The following is a 21,570-nucleotide window of genomic DNA, read 5'->3' as shown; positions in this document are numbered from 1 at the left end:
CGTTCGTTTAGAGAAATATAAAGTGTCTTCTGTTTGGGCGACAGCATGAAAATCTCTTTTTTCCCCTTACTCAGAGATCCTCAGCCAGCAAGTCTTCAGGTGCTCCTTCCTACGGCAGATGGTCCAGTTCACAGCCACATCAGGTAATATGCTCTTTTTAAGAACCTCCATGTACTTGTTTTCCTTGAAGTGTGCTTGAACTTGTATTCACTTTTTCACTGGGCTACTGTGGAAGCTACTGGGTTCTTGTCTACTCTTTCTGTAAACGTGGCCCCTTTTGATAAAGGGCTGTGCAATTCATTGTGTGGATTATTTTCTTCCACCTCAATTGGATTCAGGGCTTTTGAGGGGGACCATGAGTGAAAGGCAAGAGGCTTGGAAATGGTGAAGTTCCCCTTCCAAAGCCCTCCTCGGTAAATAAAAAAGGAAAAAAAAAAATCAGTCTTGCAATTATTGGAAATGAAGTTTGTCTTATTTCCCCTCAGTAAACAATGTCCTTTCTGTATCTTTTATTCCAGGAAATTGTGTACATACCCACATATATGTGCATTCACATGTATGGTACACAGTAGCTCTGTGTATACATTAAATATATTTGGAAAAGCTACTAACATTTCAAAGGACTGCTTTTGTACTTAGTTTTTAGGGTGATTAAAAACCTCTGTTCAGGTCAATAAATACAAAGCATTATTCACCTTTTTTTTAAGGGAAGTTAAGCCAGTCTTGGTGTGAAATCTTTGTGTACAAAACAACAGGGTCTTTTCTGTTGGTGAGCAGTTTGCAAAGGTGACAACATTGTGATGCATGGGTCTCTGTGTGGTCATGCCTTTTGATTCTTGAAGCTGTGAGTATGGAATGCTGGCTTTGTACTAACAGCTGGGTAGGACAAACATTCCAATCATCTACTAGTTATGAGATCAAGAAGAAATGAGCTCCCACTATCCTTTGAGTTATTGGTTCAATTTCCTTCTTAGACTTTTCAGGTCACCTCAAGTTCTACAGTGATTTCAAAGACAAGCACATTATCAATACTTCCTATTAACATACCCTCTCCATTTTATAGCCTTTCTATGAAGTAGAATATTGGTGCTAATGTACTCCAACTTCAGGCTAATGGGGAAATTTTTTGTGTGTTCATTTTTACCTTTTTGTTATCAATGATGAATTGATCTTTTCCATAAATACGAGTAATGAGAAAAATGAATTCCTTCATGATGCACTATTGTCTCACAGTGCCTATTTCTTATCTCGAATGGGTTGATGAAAGTCGAAGTAGAGGTGAGGCTCTGCCCTTCTTGGCACGGGTTTTGTGTGGATGCCGTAGCACCTGGTAAATTTGGAAGGCCATACTGCTTCATGAATGTGAGCCGAGCATGGGGCAGATGTAAGGGGAAGATGCCAAGAAACAGAGGTTGCTTTGAATTTCCAGGTTCCATTTCTTATCTACTAGTGATAGCAGGAAGGTGCACAGTGGGTTATGAATCAGTATTTCTCAGCTCGTGCTGAGAGTTTCTAGGGTCAGACTTGAACAAGTCATGCCTCGCCTCTCTGCTCTCACCCTGAGAAAGTCTTTGGGGATGTTCTAATCTAAGCTCTAGTCTAAGGCAAGAGAGACCCAGAGATTGATATGGTTCAGGATTATATGACTTCAGTTGCTCTAAGATTCTATGCTCTATTCCAGAACTCATTCCATTTTACAAGTCAGTAAGATCCTTCTGGACCTTTGCGGGGAACTTCCCAGGGAGTAATTCCAAGTTTCTTTTCTGCAAGTCTGTGCTGATCTTGGAAAGCTGTGCATGCGAGGCCATGAAACGAGGAGTGAAGATGGGGAAAACTGGGGACAGTCCTTTGAATGAAATAGGTCCTTTTAGTTTTCTGTGGTTAAAATGACTGTTATATTATGAAGTTATGGAACATTTAGATGGCATTTGTCTAGTTTTAATATTCTAGGCAAGTTAAAATAGTGACCATCTTATAAATATTTCCAAATTTTTTTCTTTGAATACTTATGATCTCTGAAATCCAAGAATGGACAAGGTATTAAAAAATGGGTTTCAAATGGAATATTACTCAGCCATAAAGAATAATAAAATTATGGCATTTGCAGGCAAATGGATGAAATTGGAGAATATCATGGTACGTGAGATAAGCCAATCTCAAAAACCAAAGGACGAATGATCTCACTGATAAGCAGATGGTGATACATAATGGGGGTTGGGAGGGAGGCAAGAATGGAGGAAGGAGGGACTGCATAGAGGAAAAAGAGGGAGGGGAGGGGTGGGGGGGGGAAATAACAGAATGAATCAAACACCGTTATCCTATGTAAATGTATGATTACACAAATGGTATGCCTCTACTTCATGTACAGAGAAACAAGTTGTACACCATTTATTTACAATAAAAAATAAATTAAAAATGGGTTTCATTTTTATGTGTCACATACTGGAAGAAATGTATTTATAGCCAGGGGAGGGTGGGACTTTCAACCTTAGAGGTGTCTTTTTAATTGAGGGACATAACTGGGTGGCATTTCCAAATGATACCCTGATTAAAACTAATATTGGTTTTTTATTTCTTTTGGATTGAGGGTTGCCTTTAATGGTAAGTGAAATCAGTGGTACGGTTTTCTACATTCCAAAAATTTCCTTCGAAGATGTGTGTCGTGCTGACATTTGTTCCTTTTCTTATAGATGTATTACATGATCCACCCTTTGGTCTCCCTTTTCAGGCTCTCTTGCTAACCACCTTCCAAGTAGGTTGTTTTTGTGGAAAAACTGGTGCTAATTAGAAAGTAGATAGTCAGGGAAAGCCTGGGATATTCCTCATCCTCTCTATCTGCTTGGGGAAGTTTCTCTCTACTGTCTGAGCCCCTGGGTGGATACAGCTCCTAAGAGGCAGCCCTGTGTCCTGGCCTCTGACTGCAATGTCTTTTGTTTTTTGAGCCCCCAGGAGAGGTAATGGCAACTTTCAGCCTTCCCTGCTGACTTGTTAACCCTTTCAAAACCCTTGTAACTAGTTTCCTATATTAAATTCCATGCACTGCATGGTATGGACTGTTTTTTTTTTTTTTTTTTTTTCTGAAAGTTGGTCTAGCTGTTTTTGAACTAATGCATCTATCATGGCATTATATACTTCATTCTTTTGTTCTAAGAGTGAATTTTTATTTTATATATTTTATGTGACTATTTAAAGGCTCACTAGCCTTGCTGTTGCTGAAAACTGAAGATTTATTCTCCTGAGGTGGCCTGGTGGGTGGTAATCCTTTCACAACCCTGTCCCACACAGAATAATTATTTCTCTTCTTTGTTACTCATGCTCTAATTCTTCCCTTTTAAATTTGTGTTTATTGCAAAAACCTTTGTCTTTTGTGTTTGCCATATAATAGGCTTATCGGCTTCAGTCTTTGAAAATACCTACACAGATTCTCGGTCTGAGGTTAAAAGTACAACTGCCGTCTCAATTCCAGCTCCCATGTCTTCCTCTGATTTTTGGCATCAGAATATATATATATATCAGAATATATATATATTCTTTAAGTATATATTTATATATATTTATATATATATTTTTATATATAAAATATATTTATATATATATTTATATATATATGTAAATTGAGTCATGGGTTTATATTCACCAGAGTCCAAGTGGGTCTTGCATTATTTGTTTTCATTACTTGAAAACCTGAGATAGACACAAACAGATACACAATAAGTAAATCAGTATACAGGTGAATACTTACCTTTTATAGAAGTGTGCTCATGTGAGAATTAAAATAATCACTGTTCCTTCATAATCATTATCATCATTGCTAACAGTTACAACATTAATGTGGTCTCTGCTAATTTCTTCATGTGCACCATCTTATTTAATCCTCTCAATATCTCTTTGATAAAGATGTCATACTTTTACAGATGAAAGAACTGACAACCTGAACATTTAATTGACTTGTCGAATGACACAAGGTTAGTTCTGTCAGATTCCAGTGCCCTTATTTCTTACTGTATCTATAAAGGTTTTAGAGTAAAGTCACTGAAAATCATTTTAACCAATATTTTGAACTGACCAGAATGTAACATTTTTGGCCTTTAGATATTTGTTCTATTTGGGAATTATATTTGTATGATTTTCTTTGTTGGAAAAGGGCTCATATCAACTTCAATATAGGTCAGTCTAGTTGCAAAAAGACAAATTGCAAAATGTAGACTTTAACATACTTATTAATATGCTTTCTTTTGAAAAGCATCATTTTGTGCTTAATTTGGAATAATTTGAAAATGTACTTGTAAGGAAATGGTTTTTCTTTGCCTTGCTTTGCACTTTGTAAGTGATGTACTATACAGTTTTATAAGCTTATGAATATCTGTACCAAATAGAACAGTCATTAGAAATAAATCAAACAGCTGAAAGTGGTGACTAGCTGACTGGTATCTTCAAATTCAAAACACACGATGATAAACTAAAATTGTGATAGGTTTTCTGTGCATCTTACATATTTCTTTTTGGAAAGGTTTCTTCTCTCCATATTGACCCTCTCACATTCAGAAGATTTCTTGTGAATATTAATTTATCACTTTATGCTTTATAAATTGAAAATTTTTTCCTTTGAATAATGGACACCAATCTAAGTACTGTGTTTCTATGTAAAGTTTTGTTCAATAGTGATCAATTGATAGATGATTCATTGACACTTTGGTAAACTTAGTGTTCACAGTGATCCTTGACAAGGTTGGAACCTTAATTTTATCTCATTAAAAGTAAACACCATGCCTGTAATCCCAGTGGTTCAGAAAACTGAGGCAGGAGGATTGCAAGTTTAAAGCAGCCTCAGCGACGTGAGGAGGCTGTAAGCAACTTAGTGAGACCATGTCTCTTAAAAAAAAAAAAAAAAAAAAAAAAAAAAGAAAAAAGTTAGGGATGTGGCTCAGTTGTTAAGTGCCCCTGGGTTCATTTCCTGGTATAAAAAAAAATAAATAAAAAATGAAAATCAGTGAATTTTTTAAAAATGAAATAGTGTGTTCAGGTGTAACACTTGACTCAAGGGAGTTCAATTAGATCGTACAGTAGTGTCTCATAGTAGCAGATAGAACTGGCAAGATTCAAGGCCAATGACTTAAGTTTCAGGTATCAGGAAGGATTCATGTTAAACTAGAGAAACAGAGAACATTTATTTGTTTCATAAGAGAAAAAAGGGGAGTGTGTCCCACTGTTAAAAAGCTACAGTGAGTATTTTTCTGAGGTTGTCTTGTGTGTGTGTGTGTGTGTGTGTGTGTGTGTGTGTGTGTATTTTTTTTTTTTTTTAACAGTGCTGGGGATCGAACCCAGGGCCTTGTGCTTGCAAGGCACACACTCTACCAACTGAGCTATCTCACCAGCCCTTCATATGTATTTTTATATTGTCATATCTAGTACTCTTCAAGGAGTAAGGGCTTGTGAAATATCTGATGAATGAATGAATGATTTTATGAAATAATAATAGAAATAGAACAGGAAATGGGGACTTTGAATCCACATCTATCATTTTTTTTTTTTTCTTTCCTTAACTCATTAGTTTCTACCTTCTCTTTACCTGAGGGTAAGTAGCATCAAACCTGAAACTTATGAATCCATTAAGGTAGAATGAGTTCACTCCTTCTTTGATGAGGTGAAATCCCCATCATTACCTTCAGCATTATGGTGGGAGAGGTACAGGTGGCCAGAGACCAGGATAGTCCTAACCTTAACCCTAACTCTGAACCATTGGTCAGTCGTGATGTTGTGCTTTTATGTTATCCATGTTCTACATTGGGGATTAATGTGGTAGCCATGAGATCTCTGTGATGAATCTGAGTGTTGAGACCATATGTATGGTTGCTTGGTTTTATGGTATCCATGGAGACAAACGTGAACTTGTATATTCTGGCTTATCTGCATGGCAGTTTGTCAAACTATATGCTTACAATATAAGGAGATACAAAAACTGTTTACCTATATTTATACCTCTGTAACATCTACCAACCAATATCAATCAGAAATAGACACATGTTCAACTATATCTGGGCATATGGTCTGAATATGTTCCCCAACATTCATATGTTGAAACTTAATTTCCAATAGATTAGTATTAAAGAGGTAGGACTTTTGGGAGGTGATAAATAAATTATGAGGACTTAGTCCTCATGGATGGGATCAGGACCCTTATAGGGTGACTGAGTGAATGGCTTTGATCCCTTCTGTTCATTTTATCATCTGAGGAAACAACATACATCCTGCCCCCACAGAGGGAAAACCAACAAAGCATTATAATTTCTGATAATTTCTTTACATGTATTATCTCATTTAACGCTCTTGATATCTTTTTGATATTGAGAAGCAGAGGTCAGACCATCACCAGACTCTATCAAACCTGCTGACACCTTGCAGTCTTGGACTTTAAGCTTCCATAACTGTGAAAAAATACATTTATGTTCTTTCTAAGTTACCCAGTCTCTGGTATTTTATTATAACAATATAAATGGGCTGAGATTGAAATTAGTACCATGAAGTGGCACATTGTTAGAGCAAATATCTGAAAATGTGGAAGCAAATTTGGAGCAGGGTAATGAGTTAGAGACTAAAATAATTTGGAGGAACAGACTTGAAAAGGCCTCAGGTATTTTGTTATAGCAGCATGAAGACAGCACATCATGGAAAGGAGAGTTTACAAGTAAGAGGAGGTTGTTAGGGACTTGTTATGGGACCTGGGTCTGGTTAGATGATTTTGATCAGAGTTGAGAAAGTGGACTTTGTTCAGGATTGGGTAATTTTAGGAAGTGAGGGCAATTGTATGATTGGGTATTTTAATAATTTTATCTAGAAGGATACAGGAGCAAAGCTAAAGACATAAGTAGTAAAGAAGCAATGGTCACTAATGTTACCTGGGTGAGGGGGATGCTTGGTCACTTTTGTGATTTGGATAGTGATCTCATTCTTCTCTATGCTTGGACATGCTTATTTTTATCCAGTTCAATTACAGTCATGAAGTAAGCTTAGCCGATCTGTTGTTGGTGTTCTGTGAAAAGTTTTTGTTCATGAGGTAATTCCAGGCTCTGTACTTTAGACAGCTGTCTTTTACACACACCTATGTGATTTATGATTGTGTGTGTGTGTGTGTGTATATACATATACATATATATATATATATGTATGTAATGGAAGGCCTGTGCTGTCCTTCCTGATACTTACATTTGTCCTAATATTTGCATTTATATATTTGAGAATCTGACCAAAATAGCAAAGTGACAGTGTCCTTAAATACAGTTCATATCTAGGTAACATCCCAGCAGTATAAATATAGACATCAAGAGAAATCTGAAATCTAATTTCTTATGCATTTGTAAACCATCTTGTCTTATTTATAGTTCATTTAGAAGAGAAGGATAAAACTGGGAAAGCAAATTTTGCTATAATATGAAATCTCATTTATAAATGAGGACTTGAATTTAAAAATAAATTCATAGAATACAGAAAATTAGACCTGATTTTGTCAATTTTTGTCTCCAAAGATTGTACCCTAATGAACCCTGCCTCCTAGTACTCACACTTCTGTGTCCTTGCCTCTGTTTGGAGCTTAGCTAGCCCTGTCATTGACTTTGATCTGTAGAATGGCTTATCCTTGTCTATGTAACACCTTCCTGCCAGTGACCATCAGGAACAGACATGTGTTCAACCATATTTGGGCTTATGGTCTGACCTGAGGACTTCTGAGCCTAGATGCTAGGTGATCTTACAGTTGGGGCCTTGTCTTTGTACAATTTTCATTCTGAAAGAAGTTATGTGCCATGTAGATGCCCAGCTCTCTTGCGAATCCCATGCTGTGTGGAGGTACAAGTGAGTGTTGCAGAGAGGCCAGTGGAAAGAGAGATTCCCAGCCAGATCCACCTGTTTCATCAATCCCATTAGAGATGTTGAACATATGAGAGAAGACATTTTCAGATGGTCTCAGATACCATCTGACTGCAACCCCATAGAGGACCCCAAGTGAAGGAACTCAACCCAGCTGGTAGTTTGTTGTGCAAAAGTAGAGAACTGAAATAGTGACTCATATTCAAGTAGACATTACTGTTATCCATACTAATGAGTAGGAAAATGTTGGCAGTTAAATGTCAGCTATGCCGGGTTGAATGAATTGTTCACATCGATTTGCATTGATCATGCCTCTTATATAAAAATGAATATTACCTGGTGCTTGAAAAAGTTAAAAGTTTCACCCTCTAAATTGTCTCTTTATGATTCATTTGCTGAACAAATATTTTCAGACACATCAATGCCCTTTTAAGTCTCATTTAATGTTCACTCATTTTTAAGGATCAAGAAATCATAGGCTGTACTTTTCTTGCAGTGTTGACTGAAGGAGTGGCTGAGGTATAGTGAAAATCATAATGTGCATCTGTTATTGTATTTGGTCCCCTGCATTGGATGACTTTGTTGTAGGACAGTTTTGGTCAATGGAATGCTACTGGAAGGGACATGTCTCTTTTGATCTGACAGAATAGGAAGCTATCTGTAGTTCCCTAGTTTTTATTGCCTAATCAAACAAGCCAGGTGTTCCAGGTAGTGCAGTTTCAGTATGAAAGAATCTCTATCAGTCTGAATCCCTGGCACGTGAGGGGAGTGCAACCCATTTTGTCCTTGATGGGCAGTTGCATAAGCCAGAAAAACATCTTTGCTGTTCTTAAACCACTGAGATTTGGGGTTAATCTGCATCTTTATTATAGTCTACCCCCTTATGATGAATACAGCAAGCTTTAATATCCTATAAACTCCATCACAACTACCCTAGGCCATTCAATATCAACTTGCCATCTGTATAAAAATACATGATATGACTTCTGTGTAAACGGAGCTTTACGACAGAATTTCTGATTTGCTCTCCAAATAGACTCCTACCTGTAAATCAATGCAGAAATTTTGCCACTATTGTAGTTATTTGGGTAATTTGAGAATGCTCAATATGATATCATTCTCAACTTTGGTTGTTTTCTCTTTTGTTTTTGATAGTAATTCTGTAGCAAGTTAATAAACTAATTTATTAGGAGATTTAAAATATTCAGTCATTATTAATGAAAATATCTGAGTTTTTTTTTTTTTTTTTAAATATGTGTATGATGAAGCCAGGCATGGTGGTGCATGCCTATAATCCCAATGACTTGGGAGGCTGAGGGAGGCAGATCATGAGTTCAAAGCCAGCCTCAATGAAAGTGAAGTGCTAAGCAACTCAGTGAGACACTGTCTCTAAATAAAATACAAAATAGGGCTGGGGATGTGGCTCTGTAGTTGAGGGCTCCTGAGTTCAATCCCCAGTACTTCCCCCCCAAAAATATTTATGATGAAATTTCCAAAACTCATATGAAAATAAAGAGAATAGTATAATGAATCCTGTGAACCCCTTAACCCAATTATAGCAAATATCAGTGTATGGGCAATTTTCCAAGGAAGTTTTGACTAACTAAAATTTTATTCTGTTTTGATTATTCTTTATAAACATAAGTTGATAACTATCCTCCAAAATTGGATACAAACTTTCTCTGAACACATGTAGTCTATGGTCAGGGTTGTGTCTTCCAGATTTAATGCTAATTTCCTTCTGTTTGCTAGAATGGCTTATTTGTAGAGCGATCATTCCACCTGATTTGGTCAGGACAGTCTGAAGTTTATACTTTATTATAGGGTAAGTTTTAATAGCTTATCCTTTCATTTGCAAAAGTATCCTGATTTGGGGGACAAATTATGTGGTCACCCTCATTAATAAAAAGAAATGCCATTACTCTAATTTGTTCTCTTTTTGTTTCTTCCATCCCCTAGAAATGGCTTCAGGCCCCAGAGAAGTCTAAGCCCATCAGAATCAGTGAACTCTTATCCCAACATTTATCTCTGTGTGCTTGCCAAATCCTCAATGTCTAAAGGTCGCTGGCGTCTATAATGCTCTGCTCAGGATCAGTTATAAAGATTTGTGAGATTCCCTTGCAAAATATTTAAAAATATTGAGAATTTTGAAAAACTATTGAGAATTTAAAGATGAAGAGAGCTAAGGCTTTGAAGGAAGTGTGAGGCCTTTCCAAGCAGAGCCCTACATGACAACAGAGAAAGTAGACCTGGGAAGCTGACCTTGGGCCTACCAGGCCTTCTCCCCACTTGCCACAGTCTGCCTACTTCCAAGTATTGACCAATTCGGGGACTGCATTCCTGCACCAGACCCTCTGGTATAATGTGCTTGGTCACTTTACTCCTCAGTTCTTCATGGATATGAGCCCTGGTCTATCTAGCTATCCTCAGCATCTACTCAGTGCTTACTAATATTAATGAGTGGCAGAGCCAGAATTCAGATTCAGACCTGGGTATGCTTGATTTCAAAGTTATATGATTATAACCTTTCTGCTGTTCTGACTCTTAACCTTTATAACCTACCCAGCTCTTTACTAAGTTCTCTCTCTGGTCCAGGTGTCTGAGGAATAGGATTTAGGCATTCAAGAACACGAGTCCAAGGAATGAGCCACAGTTTCACTGTTGGCTGTGTTTCTACTAGTCATCAGGAATTTCCCTCTGGCACATCTACCGATTCAGTGGTTCCTTCTTCCTCATTAGGACTGTGTTTGGGGACTCTGGAAAATGGAATAGATTAGGAAAACCAGGTGTCTTACTTTACTATGAATCCACCTATCAGTATAAAGGCCCTATTAACAAAATAAGTATGAATGCCTAAGGTCCAGAAGCCTACCAGCTAACAGGGCAAGGTAATACAGGCAGTTATTCTTAGCCGTTTGTGGGTTAGTGGAGGTGGTCTGGGGGAATCTCCTTCTCTGGCTGCTGATGGCTGCTGGAAGAAGCAACAATGAATTATTGACTCTGTTGCTGTACTTCAGCGCAGTGTTCCTTATATCACAACTGTGGGCTTCTTAGCAGAGCTAGGTAAACCTATTTGACTTTTACACAATCAAACTATCAATGAATATGTCTCTTGGCATTTGAAAAATAAGATGCAGGATTTGACCTCCATCAGTCTAAAAAGCTGTTAGTTCCATAGTTAAGATAGAGATTTATAAGACTTTTTTTTAAATAAGGGTGTGTGTGTGTGTGTGTGTGTGTGTGTATACAAAATCTTTTACACTGGGAGGGAATAAAATAAAATAATGAGAGTGATGGCTTGTCATATAGCATGGGAAAGCCTGGGAACTCTCACCACAATAACAGTTAAGCACTTGGCCTCTAAAGACACACACAGTTAGATTCATATCCCGGTTCTGTTACTAGTTTGATCTTGGACACACAGCTGAATATCTCTATGCTAGTTTCCTTATCTGTAAAGTGGGAAAACTGATTTGACTTGATTTATATGGTACATGAAAAAAAAAAAGTCAACAACACCTCTAATGTGTTGGTTTTCTGTGTAAAGCATGCCATGATGATAGCTAACTCATTTCTACAACTCGCAGATACATGCTGGCAATGGAATTATATTTCTGTGCTCTACAGTGGTGGTTTGAACCATGGCTCATGCCCAGAAAGCCAAGGCTTCCCTATAGATAGTCTGATTTAGACCGGCATTCATTTGTCACCATTCAAGGTTGGGTTGGAGTCAATTTGTTACTCCAGGTGAAGAGGAATGGAACCAACATGCTCCGACCTTTACCCATGAATGGTCCAAGTTTTTCCAGGCTTCCTTAGTTCTCTAAATCATTGTTTCATTTGCAGTTTGGCTCATGTTATGGTTTGGGCATATTGCCTGGGATTCTTGTGTTAGAAACTTAATTCTGAAAGTTCTATTTTAATGGCATTTGGAGGTAAGGTTTTGGGGAGGTGATTGGGTCATGAGGGCAGAGACCTCATTAATGGATTAACCCATTCATGGATTAGTGGGTTAGTGGATTAATGGATTAACAGGTTATTAAGGGAGTGGCTTTGTTATGAAAGTGAGCTTCTGCCAGTGCGCTGGCTCTGTCTTGCCATGTGAATCATCTGCCATGTTTCAGTGCAGTAAGGAGGCCCTCACTAGATGCTAAGCAGATGTCTGCCCCATGCTCTGGACATCTCAGTCTACAGAACCGTGAACCAAATAGACTTTCCTTTATAAGTTATTCAGTCTCAGGAATTTTCTTACAGTAATAAAGGAACCAAGATAGCCCATGATGGCAGCCATTTCTCTAGGCATTTCAGGACTCCCATATGTCTCAACATACCAGTGCTCTGTACCTTTTCATTAGTTTTTGATACATTGGGAAACTGGTTGTGTAATTATTCCAAAGAAAAGCTGTAGCACTTAGGCTTCAAAATATACATGTGTGACATTTCTGGGGATGTGCTAAATTAGGTCTGTCTGCTCCTTGCAAGGCCCGTTTGGTTAGTGGTTTCCTTTCCTCCCTTTGCTGAAGAGAACTGAAGCTAGTTTCCTGCTGTATCTCCTCCCAGCTCTTAAAATCTCCTGCTCCATTTTGCTGGCACCACACATGCCAGTACCCATGGTGCATTTTATGGCTGCAGCTGTTCCACTCGCCTATTTTCGACAGCACAGAGGTTAGTCTCAGAAGTGACGGCTTAAAATAATTCACCTGGTGTAGTCTTCTTGGACATCTGAAACCTGAATTATTTTCACAACACCTGAGGACACTGAGAAGCCTGTTTCATCACTTACAGTGTCTTTAGCAAAAAGTCAACATTGAAATCCAGATTTTCTCTTTGTATGCAGGCACACAGTCATCCCTGTATTTGTCTGTTCATCCAGCAAGCATTTATCAAAATCCTCGTAGTAGCTCGTTGCTAAGAAGGTCACATGAAGATCACTGGACAGCTGTCTCACTGGAAATACTGTGAAAAATAATGCTTTTCAGCACTGGCATGGCAAAGTCATAAATTAGCCTAAGCATTCACAACTTTGCAATGGAGTAGGCCAAGGCACCTCCCCCCCCCCCCCCCCCCCCCCCCCCCCCCCACGGCTACATGTATGAAACCAGGCAAAGAAGTGAAATGTTATGGTTCGTAGTATTGCACTTTGGGTGACATATGGCCTGGGTTCAAAATTTAATTAGCAAATGACTAGGCTGGCTGATTTGTGTAAGTTGCACATACTTGGGGTACATTTGAGAGCCTCCTGACTTTTGGTTCTGTGAAATGACAGTGACGATGGCTGTTAGTCAGCTTTGCATCACTGTGACAAAACTACCCAACAGGAACACGTTAGAGGAGGGAAAGTTTATTTTGGCTCCTGGATCTAGAGATTTAGTCCATGGTTGGCAGACTCTGTCCATCTAGGTCAGAGGTGAGGCAGCACATGATGGTAGAAGGGAGTGGAGGAGGGAAGCTGCTCCATTCATGTCAAGTAGGAAGCAGAGAGAACGAAAGGAGAAGAGGCCATGGGGATGGCACCCTTCCAGGGCTCCTCCCAGTGTCCCACCTTCTACAACCATGCCCCCGTCCATTCAAACTACTATGGACTGATTAGGTTAATCTCACCACCCAACCATCTCACCTCTGAATGTTCCTGAATTAATGCAAGAACTTTTGGGGGATACTTCACATTCAACCATAATATAGAGTTTACCGCTTGGGGACTTAAAGAGGTCACGTATGTGTGACTAGTTGATTGAACTGTTGAAAATACGGACAATCTATATAGGTTTGTTTTTTCTCCCACTGCTGTCTTTTGACATATTCTCTCATGTCTCCTTCCCTGTCTCTTGATGGCAGATTCTCTAAGTTTATACTGCTTTTAGCAATGGAAACAGTATTATTTTCAGGCATTAAATAAAACCCTCCAATCTAGTTTAAATTAAAAATCTATGTAAACAAACAAAAGAGTGGTAGATGATATTTGAAGTACATGTATATACGGTGAATGACCTATATCCAGACTGTATGAAGAAATACATTTTCTCACAAGTAAGTGAGAAAAAGTGAGAAAAAGATGACAGCCTGGTAGAAAAATGGGCAAAAGACTTGACAGAAACTTAGCAAAGGAAGATATCCCAGTGGGTAATCTGAGCAAAGGTGCTTCAATTCATTAGGTAACAACAAAGTATAAATTAAAACTACAATGATATACTACTCATGACATAGGGGAAGAAGAAGTCATTCATCTGCATGCTTCGGGTCATTGCATGGGGCCTGTGAATTAAATTAAAAAAAAAAAAACCACTAATAGGAGAAAGGGTTTATCTCATAGGCACATAGGAGCATAACAGAAAAGAAATGGAACTCAACAATTAGACAAAAGAAAGAAAGAGATATGAATAGGAAAAGAAGGACTCAAACTATCCCTATTTGCTACTGACATGATTTTATAGTTGGGAGACCCAAAAAAACTCTGCCAGAAAGCTTCTAGAACTCATAAATGAACTCGGCAAAGCAGCAGGTTATAAAATTAACACCCATAAATCAATTACATTCCTGTACACAATGATGAATCAGCTGAAAGAAAAATCAGGAAAACTATCCCAATAACTATAGCCTCAAAAAAAGAAAACAAAAACAAAACTTGGGAATCAATCTAACAAAAGAGGTGAAAGACTCTACAATGAAAACTACAGAACTATAAAGAAATTGAAGAAGACTCTAGAAGATGTTGTTGGAGAGACAGAATTAATATTGTCAAAATGACCATACTACCAAAAGTGCTATATACCGATTTAATGCAATTCCTATTTAAAATTTCAATGACTTTTATAGAAATAGAAAAAGCAATCATGAAGTTCATTTGGAAAAATAAAAGGCCCAGAATAGCCAAAGCTATCCTTAGAAAGAGAAAAAAAAAAAAAAAAAAAAAAAAAAAGCAAAGCAGGAGTCCTCACAATAACAGACCTTAAATTATACTACTGAGCTACAAAAACAAAAACAACATGGCATTGGCACCAATACAGACATGAAGTCCAATGGAACAGAATAGAAGACACAGAATCAAGCCCACATAAATACAATTATCACATATTAGACAATGACACCATAAACATACATTGGAGAAAAGATAGCCTCTTCAACAAATGGTGCTGGGAGAAATGGAAATGTATATGTAGCAGAATAAAATTTAACCCCTATCTCTAACCCTGCACAAAACTCAACTCTGAGTGGAACAGGGACCTAGGCATTAAACCAGAGACCCTGCACCTACTAGAAGAAAATGCAGGCCCAAATCTCCACCCATGTCAGCTTAGGAACCTACTTCAACTTCTAAAGCACATGCAGTAAAATCAAGAATCAATAAATGGGATGGTATCAGACTAAAAAGCTTCTTCACAGCAAAGGAAATGATCAAGAATATGAAGAGAAAGCCTACAGAATTGGAGAAAATCTTTGCCACCTGCACCTCATATAGAGCATTAATCTCCAGGATATACAAAGAACTCAAAAAAAGAAAAATTAACACCAAAAGGAAAAAAAAAACACACACAAATGAATAAACCAATCAATAAGTGAGCAAAAGAACTGAAGAGGCACTTCACAGAAAAATAATTAAAATCTGTCAACAAATATATGAAAAATATTCAGCATCTCTAGCAATTAGAGAAATGCAAATCAAAACCACACTGAGATGAAATCTCACTCTAATCAGAATGGCAATTATCAAGAATACAAGTAACAATGAATGTTAGCAAGGATGTGGGGAAAAGGTACATTCATACATTGCCAGTGGGACTGCAAATTGGTACAACCACTCTGGAAAGCAGTATGGAGATTCCTTAGAAAACTTGGACTGGAACCACCCTTTAACCCAGTTATCCCACTCCTGGGCATATACCAAAAGTACTCAAAATCAGCGTAGTGCAGTGACTCAGCCATATCAATGTTTATAGCAGCTCAATTCACATTAGCTAAGCTAAGCTATAGAACCAGCTTAGGTGCCCTTCAACAGTTGAATGGATAAAGAAAATGTGGTATATATGCACAGTGGAATATTACTCAGTTGTAAAGAAGAAGAAAATTATGGCATTTGCCAGTCAATGGATGGAACTGGAGACTATCATGCTGAGTGAAATAAGCCAATCCCCCAAAACCAAAGGCTGAATGTTCTCTCTGATATGCAGATGCTTACACACAATAAAGGGACTGGGGAGGGAAGAATAGGAGTTCATTGGATTAGACAAAGGTGAGTGAAGGGAAAGGAGAGATGATGAAAATAGAAAAGACAGTAGAATGAATTGGACATAACTTTCCTATGTTCATCTATGAATACATGACTAGTGAAACCATGTTCAACCACAAGAATGGGATCCTAATTAGAATAAGCTATACACCATATATGTATAATACGTCAAAGTACATTCTCCTGTCATGTGTATCTAAAAAGAACCAATAAAAAATAAATGAAACTTAAGGAAGTGGAAAGACTGACAGCTTACCTATTATCTTGAAAGTGGACAATAAATTGTGGAGAAATGAGCAGACAAAGGAAGGGGACTTGAATTATGGGAAAACAAATATGTGAAAGGCAGAGTAATGGACAAAGGGCTCCTTGGCAAGATTTGCTTGTGCAGATTCATTTTGGTGCCAACCTTCCTCCTCTGGTAATAAAGATTTATTCCTTCTCCTGGTACTGGAGCAGGGAGGACGGACACTTTAGTAAAAGGAAATCTGTGTCCTGTTTTAGGCACAAAGAGGAAGAGCAGAGAATCATCCTGTCTCTTCTGTTTCTCAGTTATCTTCAGCTCAAAATAATCCTTATGCTAAAGAAATATAATTTGGGGTGGTGCATTTCGATCCGCTTGAATAGCTGCTAAGAATATCTAAAATAAAAAGGGAAAATATTAGGTATCAGAGTGTGGCCCAACAGGAAACTTTAGTCACTGTTGATGGGAATATAAATTGACATTCCCAACCTCATGAAAAATTCTTTGCAAAATTGATTGAAACTAGATATAAGCATATGCCACAAGCCAGAAAATTCGTTTTAGAGAAATGCATAGATATGTCCACAAAGACATGTTCTGGAATGTTCATAGAGATACTACCCGTAGTAACTTCTTTTGGGGCTCAGAAAATGATATACCCAAGTGTGGTGCTTTGGCATGCTGAGTACTCTGAACTAAAGCAAATGGCTAGGCTTTTGGAAGCAGCCTCAGAACCCAGGTCTTTCCGACTTCTTATTTCTGCCACCAAGAACAAGGTGAAGTAACTCATCTGAAGTTCTTCTAGGAGGAACATGATTGCCTTAGATCCCCTCTCTGAAATTTCTTTTTTTTAAAATATATTTTTATTGTAAACAAATGGGATACATGTTGTTTCTGTTTGTACATGGAGTAACAGCATACCATTTGTGTAATCATACCTTTACATAGGGTAATGATGTTTGAATCATTCTGTTATTTTTTTCTCCCCCCACCCCTCTTTTCTCACTATACAGTCCCTCCTTCCTCCATTCTTGCACCCCTTCCACCCCCCATTATGTGTCATCATCCGCTTATCAGTGAGATCATTTGTCCTTTGGATTTTTGAGAATGGCTTATCTCACTTAGCTCTCTGAAATTTCTTTAACCATAGAAGACTAAGCTTGTATCACAGGAAGGAAGACTGAGAATGTCACTGTTTCTAGACAGACTTTGTCACAAGTTACGGTCTGTTCTATGATCGATTTTCATAAAGAATCATTTATAAACCTTTGTTCTTTGTACCTATTCAACTTCCTTCAATGTCATTTACAATCCCTCAGAATTGCCTACCTTCTCCGATCTCACTGTCCTCTAAGAAGAGAATATATGAGCTTCTGAACCCCATTAAGTTATCAGGTACATACTTTCCTGTCATTTCTACGTACACATTAATATATTGGTATACTTTTCCTGGTGATCCGTACATTGCCAGTTTCTTTCAACAGACTTGAAGACTCCAACCTTTAGAGGAAGAGAGGAAAATTCCCTTCACCTCTACACCCCAAATGGAAAACTTCAAATTATCATACAAATAGTATATGACAATACAAATCATTGATTTACAACACATAAGGACAAATGTCATAAGCAAAATATTGATTAAAAAAACCATCACTCTAAAGACTAAATATTCTTTTATTCTATTGGGAATCAATAGGAAAAAACTAATGGATAATGTTAGAATTCATGTTTTGGGGGATAATTATTGGGAAGGGCTAAGAAAGGGGCTCTTTTTTCTTAATTATGGTGCTACTTCCATGAAGTGCTTAGTTGTGAAAAAAATTCAGACTATATGGTCATAATAAAGTACTTTCCTATTTATTATATTTCGATAAAATTCATTTTCCACTGGAAATATGGTCTGAACTTGCTTTTTCTATCTACCCGTAGCACTGATCCATTCTTTGTATATTTCTGTTATTATGAACGTGTCCCTTAGTTTTGGGATTCTATCATCTAGAAGCCCATGGAGACCTGCCTAGAGTAAGATCTCTGTCCTCCCTTCGTCCCATCCATGCCCTGCACCCTGGTATAATTCCCTCTCTATCTCTAGTCCCTAGTCCCTAAAAGACACATGAAGGATTGCCTGAAAGCAAAAAGTCTTCTTTCAGGAACACCTGCTGAAAATAAAATTATTACTCTCAATGCTTCTGTGCACATGGCTACCTAAAGAGCACATTCAGGGGCCAAAGACTTTCATGGATAAAAGATATAAAATTGCTATCAGTAGGATAGCAATAGAAGCATAGAATATATGAAAAGTTAAGGTAAGCAGGTTCTAAGATCTTTATGATTTTAGAGTCTTTTGGGTCCTTACAAGCTAGATAAGATTGATTCCAGTATCTGAGCCATTCAGTTTTTAGAAACCACCAGAATTCTTAAAAGTTCTGTAACTGTCCTCCTTTTTAGGTGGGAATGGAAATTTGTGTTCTCTACTTCAGGATTAACAGAAATATGGAATTTTCCCTTGATCTTCCCACCACAGTTGCTACCAATAAAGAACTTGCGTTATGTATTTTAAGGGTTATATTTGATACCAAAAAACAATAACTAAGGTACTCTAATAAAATTATATTTATTTTCTTTTTATCTTAACTATGATTATCTAGAACTATAGTTTAGCATGTTGCTGGTTCTCCTGCAGGCCAAGCTAATAGCCTCTGCTTGTCTCATGAGAATTTCAACATTCGTCTCTTGTGCTATTGGTTTCTACAAACCCATGTCTCCACAGGTTTGCATAGTTCTTACCAATAGTGTTATTTTCCAAAGAAAAATATTTTCCCTCCTGAAGTCGAATCCTGGTATTTACTCTTTTAGTAAACTATTGACATTTATTACCTAGGACAGTAGCCAGTAGCCAAATACAGGTTGGAGATTTTTTTTTTTTAAATACCAATTTATCTTTGTTCTCTAAAAGCATCAGCTTCACAAGACATCCACACAGGGAAACAGAGAAGCTGAGTTTGATTAGATAATGCCTGTCTTACCATTTGTCAGTGATTTTTAGACCTATAGGATTGGGGAATAAAGCATCAAAAAGATCGCTGAGACGTGAGAGGCAATCTCTGTGACTTTTCATATCCTCCAAGGAGTGAATTGGCATCTTTGCTTTTCTGGTTGCGTTGTCTTCACATGCCCTCCCAGATATCCTATTTGGCCTAAAAATATTTTTCTTCATTGTTTAGTATATTTTGTTTTCATCTGAGAAAACTTTTAAAGTTAGCTACATAAAATTACTACCTACCATGATGTTTTCTGGCAATTCTTTCTCTCTCTAATAAAGCAATATTTCAAGATAGTACAATTTGAGTTTATATCACTAACCTTTCCTACTAAATTCTGAATTCTTTGAAATTTGGGACCCTGTCTGTTCATAGGATTTGTTCTAAAGCAAAGCATGTTTCTTCATGTAATTGGCAATTAGGGGAATGATGTCAGAGTAACAAGTTGTGTTGATTAACTTGCTTGGTAAACTCATATATGAATGTTTTGAAATGATCAGATGCAAGCTGTCTTACAATTCAAGAAAAAAATTTAGCAATATATAAAATCTTTGAAAACAAAGATAAAATTCTTGCAAATGCCCCTTCCTTTAGTGAAGGAAATGGTGTTTGAATTGGTGGCTTTGAGATAAAACTGATTTTTCACTATGTTATTGAGAGAGACTTCAAGTAAGTATGAAAATGTTGCAAAAGATGTGGTCTGTTTTGGAGAAGGATCCATGAGCTGCTGAGAAGAAAGTATCTTTGCTTGATGATGGATGAAATACTCTATACATGTCCGTTAAGTCTATATCATTGATTGTATTATTTAGTTCTACAGTTTCTTTGTTCAGTTTTTGGAGGATCTATCCTGTGGTGAGAGCGGTGTGTTAAAGTCACCTACTACTATTGTGTTTTGATCTATTTGATTCTTAAAATTGAAAAGGGTTGGTTTGATGTACATAGATGCTCCATTGTTTGGGGCATAAAGGATGGGGGATGAGAGAAGAATGGAGGAACTTTATGTAGAGGGAAATGAGGGGGTGGGGGGAGTGGGAGTATGAAAGATGGTGGAATGAGACTGACATCATTACCCTATGTACATGTATGATTACACGAATGGTATCAATCTACACCATGCACAACCATAGAAATGAAAAGATGTACCCCATTAGTGTATAACAAACCAAAAGGCAGTCTGTAAAAATAAAAAAAAATAAAAAAATTAAAAGTTAAATGTTTACCAATTTAAAAAATTTTTGTAAAGACATTTTTCCTTATGATTTTCAAGAAAAACAATGGCTATAGAAGGATGCTACTGGGTTGTAGTTTTTGTTTTGATAAGCTGATATCTTTTAGAAGCAAACAATTTTAAGGATTTATATCTCTGAGAAGGGTGAAGCCATGAGGTATAGGTCTTGCTAAAACTTGCAAGTTCTAATTATAGTATAGGTTTAACTGTGCTTATTGTTATTGTGTGTATGACGGTTCTACTTTTAAAGTTTCACAGATTTTGATTGGCATGCTCCAATTCTGTTTTAACCATAGAACTGTCACTTTCTACAAGTGGGATGCAAGATTTTTCAGATTTATTTGCTGTTGCCGCAGCAATGCATGTATCTGCAGTTCCTAGCAAGAAGAAGGTTCTTAAAAATATGTGCTTAATGGGAAAGAATTATAACTCTGGAGAATAGTATTCCTTGAACTTTTTGCCTGAGTGTTTCTTGTTTAGAGCTGAGCTCAAATTCTCTAAGATTCTTGAGGAATTCTCTCTCTTGACCATCCCAATGATAAAATAGACCTTTTTGTTTTTCACAATGTCGTATTTTTGTCCTCTGAACACAAGTTCTTAATTATCTGTGTGTGTGTGTGTGTGTGTGTGTGTGTGTGTGTGTGTTTCCCATTATGCCGTGGGCACTGCTGGGCAGGCCATGTACTCGTAGGCACTCCATAGACGCAAGTAGTTGAATGAATGAATCAATGTTGATTGAATATTTGTATTACTTTCCAACCTAGAATCTTTCTCTTGGGAAAGATTGAAAAAAAAAAAAAAAAAAAAAAAAGATACCACTTATCTATCAACAGCTTTCCATGGTCCCACAAGAAAGCCAATTCTAATAATGTTTAGCATTTATTTAGTAATAAATATGCACTAATGTATTAATTACTGTAATTCTTGCAACCACCATGTATCATTTATTCTTGCTGTTTAATAGATG

General features: G+C 37.3%; 1 protein-coding gene across 1 annotated transcript in view; it reads left to right on the top strand.

The window, feature by feature from the left end:
* The window catches only part of LOC306647149 (uncharacterized protein), a gene marked incomplete at its 3' end in the record, with an annotated part of 600,113 nt that overhangs the window by 278,439 nt on the left and 300,104 nt on the right, over positions 1–21,570 (top strand). Inside the window, exon 3 of the mRNA XM_079116162.1 lies at positions 75–143. Within this exon, the coding sequence (XP_078972288.1) occupies positions 75–143 (69 nt within the window). The remainder of the gene's footprint in view (positions 1–74; positions 144–21,570) is intronic.

The sequence above is a fragment of the Sciurus vulgaris genome (genome assembly GCF_902686455.1).
Source record: "Sciurus vulgaris genome assembly, chromosome: 16".
Classification (NCBI taxonomy): domain Eukaryota; kingdom Metazoa; phylum Chordata; class Mammalia; order Rodentia; family Sciuridae; genus Sciurus; species Sciurus vulgaris.
The sequence above is the reverse complement of the archived record's forward strand: the minus strand, read 5'-3'. Positions and strand labels throughout refer to the sequence as shown.